At 43.5% G+C, this 13992-nt stretch overlaps 2 protein-coding genes across 4 annotated transcripts in view; one reads left to right on the forward strand and one right to left on the reverse strand.

Moving 5' to 3' along the window:
* Nucleotides 1–4042: 4042 nt before the first annotated feature.
* Nucleotides 4043–5934, forward strand: LOC114444510 (F-box only protein 39-like). The gene is made up of 6 exons (XM_028419133.1): nucleotides 4043–4404; nucleotides 4528–4699; nucleotides 4782–5090; nucleotides 5199–5423; nucleotides 5552–5728; nucleotides 5812–5934. Exons 1-6 carry the CDS (start codon nucleotides 4043–4045, stop codon nucleotides 5932–5934), a joined length of 1368 nt encoding a protein of 455 aa, XP_028274934.1.
* Nucleotides 5935–7182: 1248 nt separating this feature from the next.
* gramd4a (GRAM domain containing 4a) overlaps nucleotides 7183–13992 on the reverse strand; it is a 36639-nt gene continuing 29829 nt past the window's right edge. Inside the window, exons 15-20 of one of the 3 annotated variants that reach the window (XM_028429828.1) lie at nucleotides 13300–13317; nucleotides 12318–12462; nucleotides 12135–12228; nucleotides 11700–11790; nucleotides 11483–11551; nucleotides 7183–11082 (exon numbers count right to left, since the gene is read on the reverse strand). In XM_028429828.1, the coding sequence (XP_028285629.1) occupies nucleotides 10972–11082; nucleotides 11483–11551; nucleotides 11700–11790; nucleotides 12135–12228; nucleotides 12318–12462; nucleotides 13300–13317 (528 nt within the window). In that variant the 3' untranslated portion in view covers nucleotides 7183–10971. Of the gene's footprint in view, nucleotides 11083–11482; nucleotides 11552–11699; nucleotides 11791–12134; nucleotides 12229–12317; nucleotides 12463–13227; nucleotides 13318–13992 lie in introns of all 3 variants that reach the window. The other 2 variants (XM_028429820.1, XM_028429837.1) reach the window with 2 other exon arrangements.

Below are 13992 nucleotides of genomic sequence, written 5' to 3' on the forward strand. Positions count from 1 at the left end.
GGTGACAGAGAGGAACTGCAGCTCAGAACTGCAAAAAAAAAAAAACAGACATGAGGCATGGCGATACCTAAATTCATTTACTTAAATTAAAAAAAATGTACATCACATTATCCTTTACAATAGACATGTCTGTTTAAAAACTCAGTGATTTGTTTTCATCACTGTACATTTCAATTATTTTCATACAAATTCCTCTTTGGCACAAAATAAAGAAAAGAAAGAGAGGAAGCCATTACAGCCACTGTCACAGATGACAAACTAATTACTCATAATGACTGCAGGGTTTCCCTGCGATAACATGCGGGCTTTCATTTGCAGTTAACTGACCAAACATTATGAGTCTCAGTCCACAAAACAAAACTGAATCCTCTTTTTAGATTCAGGCTGGTTTGCAGCCATGACACAGTTTGAATTAAGAGAGGAGCCCTTGTACAGTTGTGATCTTTGATTTTACATTTACACATTTACATATTTAATACAACAGTGAGGACACCAGCTTGAATGGAGTGGGCCTTGAAGAGACAACATCACTGTTTCTTTTTCTGTTTCTTACATGGCAGTTATGTGTAGATTAGCTGTCAGAACTCCAAAGGGAAAGGTTTCAATCTTTTCCGCCAAATTAGATGAAGACAACTGATGTCACTTTAATGAGTGGAAGATTCAACTCGTTCAGTATCCGTCAGGGTCAGTATACTCATTTTAAAACGCTTCTCTTGACTGAGACTTCCACACCTCATAGATTTCAGTTCAATTAGCTTGATTTTTATTACGTACATTGTTAAAAAATACAACTCTTAAAGAGCAGTGGTGACAGAGGGTAACTAAGTATTTGTACTTTGTTACTGTACTTATTTTTTATGTATTTATACAGTGCTGGACTGATGTGAGGTCAGACTCTGCATGGAGGTGGTGTCATGCTGCCAGCTGTGTTTCTATAATGAGCCTCAATCATGATGCCGGTGCTCTGGCTCAGTTAGCTAACTAGTTAGCTACTGTCTGCCAACACAGGTCCATCCAATGTGCAAAGTGAGCAACATTTGTGTGTGTGTAAAAGCAACTGAGATAAACTGGCACAGGTTAGAGCCACTGTTGGCTAATCCCAAGCCTACAATGCACGAGTGCTCACAGAAACAGCCACACAAGTACTTCAAATTGTAGGAAGGGAACAGTTTCAATAGTCCGGACACAAATATAGTCAACCACATACGAGCCTGATTTTGGGAGGTTTTAGAAGCACTTTTTATGTTTGTACTCAACATAGCTTGAAAAGCCAGTTAGCTTAGCTTACCGAAAGACTATCAAGTCAGGCTGTGTGCAAAGGTAATAAAATTAACCATATAATTAAAGTAGTGACATCAATTTTCTCATCTAAGTCTGTCAGAGAAGCAGAGAGGTTTTGTTTGTCACAACTGTCACAACTAAACGTCAAAAACGCAGATGTTGCCACTTTCAGTCCACTGCGACCATCTCTGCTCCGTGTGAATCCTGGCGTTTACAGCGACTTCCACTACACAATAACCAAGTACTGTGACGTTGGATATGACATGTTTACATGCTGCGTGAATAAAAAACTGCTGTTTATTGTCACTATGGTTTCCTGTTGGTGAGCAGAGGTGGTCATGTGTACAGCCAATAAGACATTAATTCATCAAAGAGCATTCCAGTCTTCATAACTCCACAATCAAAGGAATTAAAAAAAAAAAAGAAAAAGAACATTTTTGTACAACCTTCTGTAAACATGAGCGTAGGCAGACTATGACAGACAGAAAATTAAGAGTTTTGGCAAAAGAAAAACAAATTTTAGACATTTAGAAAGTGATACATTCTGTGCTTTATCAGAGTGCGGCAGTGAGCTGCTGCTCAGAGTTTAATAGATTACAAAAGGCTTTGGGTAAAAGCTTTAAGACAATGACAACATCGAGTCATCCAATCACACAGTGAGACAGCATTGACTACTGATTTCAGCCGTCCCTGTTCAGGGAAAGTAGACCTGGACAGGCAGCCTATTAATGATAGGCCAAATCATACAAATGGAATAAAACATCCATCCTTAATCAGTTTAAATTATAATGTGATTCTTTCAACTGGTCCCCTGCCATTCTGGCAACTTCATATCCAGTCTAGGTAAGTCTAATTATTTCATAATGATGACATGGTGTAGAGAAGCCTTGACATTTACTTGTCAACTTAAATGTCAAGGTTTCCCTTTTAACAGTGCTGTTTTGAAAGATTTACAGGAAAATTGAAGCTTGTGCTGCTGGAGCCTGGAAGGAGTTCGGGGAGGCCATGGAGGAGGACTATCGGTCAGCCTCGAAGAGATTCTGGCAAACCGTCCAGCTCATTTATGGACTCATTTATCACCTGTGCTGAAGTTGCCGAGGTAGTCGAAAAGGCGGCAAGGCACCGGGGGTGGATGAGATTCGCCCTAGGTAACTTAAGTCTCTGGATGTTGTGGGGCTGTCTTGGCTGACACGCCTCTGCAATGTTGCGTGGCAATCGGGGGTAGTGCCGCTGGATTGGCAGACCGGGGTGGTGGGCCCCCTTTTTTCAAAACGGGGACCAGAGGGTGTGCTGTAACTATCACACTCCTCAGCCTGCCTGGGCAAGTCTATGCCAGGGTACTGGAGAGGAGAATTCGGCCTATAGTTGCACCTCAGGTTCAGGAGAAGCGATGTGGTTTTCATCCTGACCGTGTCCCTCGCAGCATTTTGTGGGAGGTGCTCTGGGAGTATGGGGTCCGTGGCCCTTTGTTATGGGCTGTCAGCCCTGGCAGGGCTGCCCTTTGTCACCGGTTCTGTTCATAATTTTTATGGACAGAATTTCTAGGCGCAGCAGGGGCCCGGAGGGGGTCTGGTTCGGGAACCACAGGAGTTTATCTCTGCTTTTTGCAGATGATGTTGTCCCGTTGGCTTCATCGAGCCGGAACCTCCAGTGTGCACTGGGACGGTTTGCAGCCAAGTGTGAAGCAGCTGGGATGCAAATAAGCACCTCCATGTCTGAGGCCATGATTCTCGACAGGAAAAAGGTGGCTTGTCCCCTCTGGGTGGGAGGAGAGCTCCTGCCCCAAGTGGAGGAGTTTGTGTATCTCGGGGTCTCGTTCACGAGTGAGGAAAAAATGGAGCGGGAGATTGACAGGCGGATCGGTGCGGCCTCCTCAGTAATGCAGTCGCTGTATCGTTGTGGTGAAGAAGGAGCCGAACCGAAAGGCGAAGCTCTTGATTTGCCGGTCAATCCACGTTCCTACCCTCACCTATGGTCATGAGCTCTGGGTTATGACCGAAAAAATGAGATTGCGAATACAGGTGGCCGAAATGAGTTTCCTTCGAAGGGTCACCCGAGAGGAGCTCGGAGTAGAGCCGCTGCTCCACATTAAGAGGAGTCAGCTGAGGTGGCTTGGGCATCTGTTTCACATGCCTCCTCAACGCCTCCCTGGGGAGGTATTCCGGGCATGTCCCACTGGGAGGAGACCCCGGGGAGGACCCAGGACGCGGTGGAGAGACTATGTCTTTCGGCTGGCCTGGGAACGCCTCGGGATTCCCCCAGAAGAGCTGGAGGAAGTGTTCGGTGAGAGGGAAGTCTGGGTGTCCCTGCTTAGACTGCTGCCCCCGCGACCCGGCCCCGGATAAGCAGTAAAAAATAGATGGATGGTGTCTGCTGTTTGAGGGCCTGAGGAACACAAAGAAATACACTTCACTTTCTTTTTTTTTACAATTAAAATGATCTATAATAGGAATGTCTCAGGAAATTCTTTAATAATTAAAGAAGACACGGTAAATAAACATATAACTATAAATATAACATAAAAAACTACAATTGATGACACTGTGTGGCGTTGTCATAGAGACACATAAACAAACTACACAAGTCTATTGAGGATCTACAAAGCCAAAGTCACATTAACTGTTGGACTGTTTCTAGCTACACATCCTCTCTCTGTCTCTGCATTACTTTTGAGGCCTCAATTTTTTTGCATTCACTGTAACAAGAAAACTGCAAGAAAAACTACAAAAAGGCTTTTCTGTAGCAGATGACAGAAGACAGAATGGAGGAGAGGAGTCTCAGTGTGGAGAGCGATGACAGCGGTTCAGAGACGATGAGTGGATGGATGTTACTTCCTCATGTGTGCTTGCAGCATGTGTTCAGGTTTCTTTCTAACGTTGACCGTGTGAGTGCAGCTCTGGTGTGTCATCATTGGCACAAGGTCATGCGCTCGGCCTCTCTGTGGCGCACCTACTGCATTCACTTCAACGGTCCTTTTCCCAAATTCAACTATGCTGTAGGCTACATCCGCCATCTGGGAGCACACCTGCACAGGCTGGATGTGTCTGTGTGTCCTCCACAGAGGTCCATTGTGGCTCGCCGAATAAGCCACAGCATCATTAGGCTGTTTTCTGAGCTTATCAGGTAGAGGAGTGCACTCCCTGAAGAAAACCTGTTTGATCCAGGTTTTACGCCCATCAGGCCCAAAATAGGCTCACTCACAGTATAACTAACAGCTCATTCTATGACCCTATATTGTCTCCACAGAGTAAACCCCACACTGCACTCCCTTACCCTTGTCAGATTAGAGCTGGACCGGCATGCCTGGACTTCAAAGCAAAGGAACTCTTTGGTTGGCTGCCTTATTGATTTCCTCCACAGAAGTTCCTCAAAGCTCACTTTTGTTAGTTTGAACAGCATGCATAACAACATGACTCAGGTACCGGTAAATACAAGACAACGTTTCAGCTAATGTGTCAACAAGGCGCTGCCTCTTATTTTGAAATGTCTGTGACCTTTAGGGATTGCCGACTCTTCAGGCCTTGTTAAATGCTGACAGGCGTTCGTACCCACAGTGTTATATTTCCTCTTTGGACCTGGTGAATTTCTTCTCTCCTACTGTGATAGTCCACCGTAACCCCACTGTTGCCCACATCCTGGGAAAACTGCGAGGCCTCACCAACCTGACACTGAGTTACTCCTGCCTGTCAGATGAGCTCCTGATAGCCCTCCAGCAACGCCACACAGAACAGAGCCAGACCTCTAGTAGAAATGGGATCACCTTGCAGACCTTGACACTGCACTGCTATGAAAATGAGCCTCATCAACAGGTAGGCTGGGTGTCCTGGCTGGGAGTGAATACTGAAATAGCAAAAAGTCAAGAAGAATACACGCATCTCAGGTTTCCATTTCACTTGTGTCTCATATTTCCTGCCAAGGTGGTGTGTGGAGACTTATGGGCATCTTTGGCATCAACCTGTCCTGATCTGAGAGTCAAGTTCAGAGTGAACCATGTCACCAACACAGATGAGCTCATTAGGATGCTGCAGCCTGGTATTCCCATGGCAGAATATGTAACATCAGCTTACTGCTTCGTTGAAGATGACTGGAGCGCCAAACCTCTACTCCGTGACTTGCTGCCTCAGTACAGGTACACCCTGCAGGTGAGAAGGCTGAGCAAACTCTGCTATAATGCAAAATGGAGGAGATATGATGAGACATCAAAAAGCTAAAATTTTAGCAGTCAACGATGCAAAAATATTTAGAGAGTTATTATGTTATCTGCCTGTAGCGTCTGAACCTTCATCTGTACAACCGCCATGAGTCACTGGATGAGGAGTTGCTGCTGCTGGTTAAGAAGTGCGAGTGTCTAGAGCAGCTGAGACTCAGTGCTTTTTTGGACATCCAGACTGTGGAAGAACTGCTGCATATCAGGATGACTCTAAGGACCTCACTCAACTATATCAGAGTAAATAAAAACGCTGATACTGCCTGACTCTGCACAAATAGGGATATACATACATATGATGCCCAGTTTTATTTGCCTTGCAGGTGAGAATCTACACTTCAGACACCAACACCAGAGATCGTGAAGAGCAGCTGGAGCAAATACTGAATTCCCACCCGCATCTCCCACATGAGCTAAAATTCTTCACCAGCTTCTGCGGTCACTGACACATGTAGACACATGCAGGGGTGATTGTAGCTTACATTAAAAAGCCAAATACAGGGTGGGGGGGGGGGCACTAGTGAGTGGCAACATGTGAAGACGTGTTCCCTGCTCTCCCTACAAGGGCGAACTTTTTGTACATAATAATATAATGTTTTCGTCTTGGGTCAACACTTCCCAGAACCGGCCTTCACCTTAGTAAACGACACCCTTCCTGCAATTTTTGTACTGCTTTGCCAACAATTGAGGAGACGCCATGTCTAAAAACAAACCCAGTAACGACCAGGCCGCTAAAGCTTCGGCCTCTGCTGATGCACCCATGGACTTGTCAGAGGTGATGACGGCTATCATTGCAAGCAAAAGTAAGATTCGGGCACAAATGACCTGCCGTTTTTAGCTTCCAATTGATGATGCAAAACTATTTAGAGAGTTATCATGTTATCTGCCTGTAGCGTCTGAACCTTCATCTGTACAACTGCAATGAGTCACTGGACGAGGAGTTGCTGCTGCTGGTTAAGGAGTGCGAGTGTCTAGAGCAGCTGAGACTCAGTGCTTTTTGGACATCCAGACTGTGGAAGAACTGCTGCACATCAGGATGACTCTAAGGACCTCACTCAACTATATCAGAGTAAATGGCTGGTTACATTTTGGACAATGTAACCAGCCAGGTGTCCTGCATTCAGAGCTGGCAGAAACTGACTCGTGAACCAGTCCGCGTACTGGCTAATGACATTGAAACCCTGACTAGGAGAGCATACGCCCACATGCTAAGCGAAGTGCAGAGTGAGCTGGCCAGAGACCAGTTCATCCGTGCCATAACACCTACGGAGCTGCGAATACAGACTCAACTCTCACATCCCCATACCCTGCAGGAGGCGCTGGAGCTAGCCTTGGAGAGGGAGGTTGTTGGAGTAACTGCAGGGAGTGACCGGGCCAGGAGAAGCCAGCATAGGCTGCTGAGCTGACTGAACTGATCCGTGCTGTGACGTTGCAACCACCACGCAGCACCAACCGTACTCGACGGGGTCCTCCTATATGCTGAGGACCCCGTCAACATCAAAGTCAACAAGTGAGAAGGCCTGACAGTTAATCCTGACCTCTGACCTCCCTATGTGGCCCCTAATAGAGAAGGCAGAATGAGCGCATGCTCCCAGCTGTCTCCTCTTTAAGTCTCAGTGACCCCATGTGGCGACAGAGAGAGGAACCGCAGCTCAGAACTGCAAAAAAAAAAAAAAAAAAACAGAGGCATGGCGATACCTTAAATTCATTTACTTAAATTAAAAAAATGTACATCACATTATCCTTTACAATAGAGATGTCCGTTTAAAAACTCAGTGGTTTGTTTTCATCACTGTACATTTCAATTATTATGTTTGTAGTTGTTACATTTGATGAATACAGAACACAGTGCTGGACTGATGTGAGGTCAGACTCTGCATGGAGGTGGTGTCACGCTGCCAGCTGTGTTTCTATAATGAGCCTCAATCATGATGCCGGTGCTCTGGCTCAGTTAGCTAACTAGTTAGCTACTGTCTGCTAACACAGGTCCATCCAATGTGCAAAGTAAGCAACATTTGTGTGTGTGTGTAAAAGCAACTGAGATAAACTGGCACAGGTTAGAGCCACTGTTGGCTAATCCTAAGCCTACAATGCACAGAAGTGCTCACAGAAACAGCCACACAAGTACTTCAAATTGTAGGAAGGGAACAGTTTCAATAGTCCGGACACAAATATAGTCAACCACATACGAGCCTGATTTTGGGAGGTTTTAGAAGCACTTTTTATGTTTGTACTCAACATAGCTTGAAAAGCCAGTTAGCTTAGCTTACCGAAAGACTATCAAGTCAGGCTGTGTGCAAAGGTAATAAAATTAACCATATAATTAAAGTAGTGACATCAATTTTCTCATCTAAGTCTGTCAGAGAAGCAGAGAGGTTTTGTTTGTCACAACTGTCACAACTAAACGTCAAAAACGCAGATGTTGCCACTTTCAGCCCACTGCGACCATCTCTGCTCCATGTGAATCCTGGCGTTTACAGCAACTTCCACTACACAATAACCAAGTACTGTGACGTTGGATATGACATGTTTACATGCTGCGTGAATAAAATACTGCTGTTTATTGTCACTATGGTTTCCTGTTGGTGAGCAGAGGTGGTCATGTGTACAGCCAATAAGACATTAATTCATCAAAGAGCATTCCAGTCTTCATAACTCCACAATCAAAGGAATTCAAACTGGGTAAAAAAAAAAAAAGTAAAATAAAAAGAACATTTTTGTACAACCTTCTGTAAACATGAGCGTAGGCAGAATATGGCAGACAGAAAATTAAAGGTTTTGGCAAAAGAAAAACAAATTTTAGACATTTAGAACGTGATACATTCTGTGCTTTATCTGAGTGCGGCAGCGAGCTGCTGCTCAGAGTTTAACAGATTACAAAAGGCTTCAGGTAAAAGCTTTAAGACAATGACAACATCGAGTCATCCGATCACACAGTGAGACAGCACTGACTACTCATTTCAGACGTCCCTGTTCATGGATCATGTCTGGAAAGGCAGCCTATTAACGATAGGCCAAAACATCCATCCTTAATCAGTTTAAATTATAATGTGATTCTTTCAACTGGTCCGCTGCCATTCTGGCAACTTCATATCCAGTCTAGGTAAGTCTAATTATTTCATAATGATGACATGGTGTAGAGAAGCCTTGACATTTTGAGTGAGGGCGGTTTTGAGGGGCAGTGTGGAAAAAAAGAATCATTTTTTATGCAGATCGGTGAAACCAGTACAAACGAGTGCAAATGACCAGAATAGAAGTCAATACTTAAATGTCAAGGTTTCCCTTTTAACAGTGCTGTGTTGAAAGATTTACAGGAAAATTGAAGCTTGTGCTGCTGGAGTGAGTGTGGAAAAGCTACTCTACACTCTGCTGAAACCACAACCTCCTCACCTGTATCTCCACTCGTCTCACAAAAAACACAATAAAGTGTCTGATGTAGTTTGGCATTATATTTCTACATATGGAGCTATCTTGCAAGAGCAAATACCGGCTTCACTCTTGCATGTTAAAATGAAGTGATAAGGTGAAATATCTGCACCTTAGAAGGAGGACGTGGAACATAAGGAGCACTCAGTGTGATGTTACAGAAAACAAATAAGTCTTTATAGAACATAATCCTGACTTTCGGACAAATCCTGAATCTATATCACTGCTTATCTAACCTCAAACATCCTGACCAGATTTATCAATATCACCCCAGCAGACGTTGTGTGGATGTTTCTGCTCTGGTGACATTTGTGTGAAACACTGAGAAAGTTAAAGCTACAGTGTGGGATGTCTGTTTCCCCCTTGTGGCAGTAAGGAGTTATCACACAAAGACTGTTGACACATTTGTTTGTCACATGCTAACAGATGAACTTGTCTCTGATAAAGAATATATTGGATTATTGCTATGCTAACCTAGCTTGCAAACATGTTCTGTCCATCCACCATGATTACACACCAGCCCACTTCTTGTGGTGTATCTTGGGAGTTTGAGTTAACACAGATTTGTTGTGGGCTATGAAGCTATTATATTTACTTATCTAACGTCTGTACATTGACACATAAGTTCCACACTGTAGCTTTAAGTGTTAAACGCTGAGCTGTGAGTAAGACCTCTGCCACTGGTTTCACTTTCAAGTCAAAGTATCTTCTTCTTTTACGATTGTTTTGAGCTTGTCAGCCTCACTGTTTTAACCCAGAACCAATGCTGACTCGAGCAGTCAGACAAAACCGAAATACCTTGAGTGGTAGCTTAGAAACTACTACTAACACTGATGAGCTGGAGTAATGAGCATTTTAAGTATATTCACCACAACAAGTGTCAATAATTCCAGTTGATGGTTGTTCTAAAGTGCGGGGAGAATACCAGTAAAGAAAATCTCTCTATGTACAGTTTGTGCCTTGAAAAGGGAAGTGCAGACATGGGAGGCTACGTTCATTCACTGTGCCACATTTCATAATGGCTGCCAGTGTTGTGCTCTTGTCTTGGATACAGCTCCAGGACCTTCAGTCACTCATCCAAAAACAAATGAAGACACACAGAAAAGAAGGCATTTTGGAAAAGAAAAAAAAACATTACTGCAGGTTTTATACATGTACAAACACCGAAGCGGAGGCTGAATGCAGGGTTCCTTTTCTGTTTGTTAGCTTGACAGTGACTAAAAATGTACCGTTGCTGCTGAAATGTGTTTGGAAAAAAAAACAGCAGCAATGTAAACTAACAGAAAGGCTCTGTGTCAGTCAAATCTGACATTTCTCACAGCTAATAATACATTTAAAAAAACAACAGACACTCACTCCTACAGGATTGTTGTTGGGCTATTCCAAGAGGCACCCAGTCAGCCAGTTTATGGTGTAAGTATGGTGTATTTCAACATTAAGGGTTTTTTTTGCTGTGATTTGTGAAGCTAAGCTTTATATATTTGTTCCTACCCATCTCTGGCAGTTAAAGAAACACTAAAGTACCTGCTAGTTCTTTTATGATATTCATTTTCATATCCAGGTTGAGTACTTCCAATCAACACGTCGCTCCACTGACTGAGGAGAAAACAGGACTACTTCACGCAACTTAAGACCTTGACACACACACACTCACATATGCAAACACAGAAACAAGTAGATCAGGAAACCAGTCAGCTTGTCAGCTGCTCAGTCAGCTGGAAGAGGAGGACCAGCCCCCTTTCCCCGCCTTCTGCTGATTGATAAAAACCACCTCTGACCGCTTTCCGTCTTTCACAACCCACCGTAAGTGTGTCATGTGACTAACTACACCCACAGTTCCTCTCCAATGTGGCCTTAACAGGAAATCCACCAATCAAAGTGAGGCGGTGACCATCGATCAGGCAGACCGCACTCATCACAAGAGGAGGAGGCGACTCGCACAGCAGAGGAGTGTGTTGGTGTTTGAAATGATCTTCGAGTCACGTTGAAACTCACAAGGCTCCCAGCCACAGACGTCAGGTTCAGTGTGGACGGGTGTTTGCAGGCATGCCGGCCGTCTAGAGCTCTGCGCTGGCCGGTGGTTTGCTAGTGGTCATGATCTTCATGTACTGGGTGAAGATGGCCTCAAAAGCCTCATCTCTGTGGATCATGGCTCCAAAAACCAATGGCTGAAAGAGACACAGATGATCATGATGATTATAAAGATTATGAAGCATTTAATATTTTATACATTTATTTATTTATGTATTTGTAACAATGTTCAAGACAAAAGCAGGGCAATGCAGACACACAGAGATTTTAAAGGAAAAGGCACACCGCTTCAACAGTTGGAAGGTTTTGAACTTCCTGTAGCTTTTACTACAACATTCAGCCACCTGCCTAATGCCATGAACATGGTTGGCAACAAATAATAAACAAACTGAACTGTCCAATATCTTCTTCTACCCCTGGGGAGGTGCTGTTGTACTGAGATAGTCAATGTCTTTCCCTGTGATTGGTTTAAAGGTTGTGTCTGACTGTTGTAAAGGTGTGAAAGCTATTCTCTGGTTTTAAATACTTGAACTTTACCTTTTGAGTGGAAGGAGTGGCTATAGAGATGCCCATCCCACTTCCTGGTAAGACTGACAATACTTTGTACTGTGGAAGAAAAACACATATTATTATATACAGGTCTCAAAAAGGCTCAGAACTATCTATTTACAACATAAAATTTACAAGTCATTATGTCTTTAACTGCATGTTTAACTGTTTATTTAAGAAGTCTACTGGCTTAATGAGGGATTACCTTTTGTATGTCTGTGATGTCAACCAGTTTGATAACTTTATTCTTCTTGGAGGAGCTGGATCTGGAGCTGGAGCTTTCAAAGCACAGGTAACTGACAGAAAGATAGAGAGATGAGTGAAAGGTTCTGTGAAAAAAAACACAAGTGTACCAAACAGGCTGAATGGACAGCTTATCTGGTCAAACACCCAATGAGGTAAAGAGATTTTCAGATCAGACATACTCTCAGGAGGAGGGCTGTCCTGCTTGATGCTCTGCTGACTGACTGACACAGATACAAGGTGGAACAGAGAGGGGAAAAGCTCTGTAACCTAAAACTCACTGGACTAAAAGAACTCCCTGCTCGTTTTCTCTGCTCCACATTTAAGAGTAACTTCTTGTTCTTTCCTGAAGATTTGATGATAAAATAGGATCTCCAGAGACTGATGTTCCACTTACTTCTCTGTGACATAAAGCACTCCATTCCTGATGTAGTCTGTGGGCATTTTCCTGTCTCTGTTTATGAGGCAACACCTCCAGCCGTTCTCACACACTGAAAACACACAGCAAAGAAACCAGTGTAAAACTAATGTATGGGTAGAAAAGAAGACTTCATCCTGTACATGTAGTAAGCCCCCTTACCTGCCAGAGGGCGCTCTGACTCCGGCAGGTTGAAGATTTCATGAAAAGCTCCCTTCTTGGTACTGTGAGAGCGACCCGTCTCCTCCTCTCTGCTCACCCCACATGGAATGGTGGCAAGGCTGCCCCGAGAAACCACGGGCTGAACCTGTGGAGAGACGGAGGAGGAAAACAGGAGGGGACAGGGAGGGAAACAAAGACAGGAGGACGAACAGAAGTGGGAAAAAAGGCAATGAAGGAGACAGAAAGGGAGGACAGCATGGAAGAGGGTATGATGATTACAGAGGATGGAGAGAGGGAGAAATATTTAACATCTGTAAATGTGTACATTTGTGTGCAGCTTCCCAGAACGGCACAGTCACGTGGCCAAACTTAAAACAGCTCTTCAATTTTCAATGCTGCATCTCTGCATGTGCACTTCTTTGCAGCAGGCTTAGGTGTGACGTGCAAAGCAGAGTGAGGCCATCATTCACTCAGCATTCATAACAGACCAAAAATAATTGTTAGTAGGTGAAAAATAGGGATTTTTTCCTTTACTTGAATTATTTACATTTTTATACTTGAACTTAAAAATAAAACAATAAATCCAATCAACAGGCAACTAAGCAAAGTCACTAATTACTATGTTTAAAGGGAAATGGGAAGGATATCATGAACTAAATATAATTACTCTATGCATCTTATCTACTTGAAATATTACTACATCTCACAGAGCATCTAAGTCAATGGATCAAAAATGTCTACACAATTCACTTGGATGTTAGATAAGAATAAAGTAATGATTTTAAAATCCACTATAAAATTATAAATATATATTTATTTTTTTTAAATCAGGACATTTTGATCCATTCTGTTCACAATCACTGATGGCCAAACCCAAGGAGTGTCACACATTGCACCCACACACACACACTTTTAAGTGAGCTGGCGGCACACCCAGGCACGGTAGAGGAGCCAAAGGGGAGACACACACCAGAGCCCCTACCTTCTCAATGCCAGAGAGCTGAGAGAGAGAAACGACAGAGCACACCTGTGACTGAGGCCACAGCAAAGACAGGACAGGTACACACACACACACAGCAGGAACATACGACTGTGGCTGAGCTGTAATGTATTATTGACAGGGAGGGATGATATTTTACTTTATTGATCCTTTTTTTTCTGTGCTCCATCACATGGGGTCAGTGGAAGGTGGACTGACACATTAGTGGGTTGACAACATGAAAGACTGAGCCTGTCTATCAGCTGATGCATGGTTCTCTGAGTACTCCCACAGCATGACAGGATACAAACCTGAGATTTATTGAAGGTCTTAATTTCTACAATGCACTAAATGGCTATAAATACATAATGTTTTTGTGTCGCTATTAAATGATCACATCAATTTAGAAGACACAAAAATGTTTGGAAATGGTCCAATACTACACAGAAACACTATATCCAGCAACTACAAGGGTTCTTCCTTCCTGCAGAGAGAGATCAGCATCTCTTTCAAAATGAGAAGTCTTACTCTAAATTCTCACATTACAGAACTAGAGTACAGAGAGTGTAACTTTTCTATGTTGTGACACTTATGGCATTGCCATTGTGGGCTTTCAAACATTTGGTTCCATTTAATAATTTAGAGCCAGCATATGGGCAAATTGGGCCATTTAAAACACCAGCTTTCCTGTTAAAG

The sequence above is a fragment of the Parambassis ranga genome, chromosome 2 (genome assembly GCF_900634625.1).
Source record: "Parambassis ranga chromosome 2, fParRan2.1, whole genome shotgun sequence".
In the NCBI taxonomy this organism is placed as follows: Eukaryota; Metazoa; Chordata; class Actinopteri; family Ambassidae; genus Parambassis; species Parambassis ranga.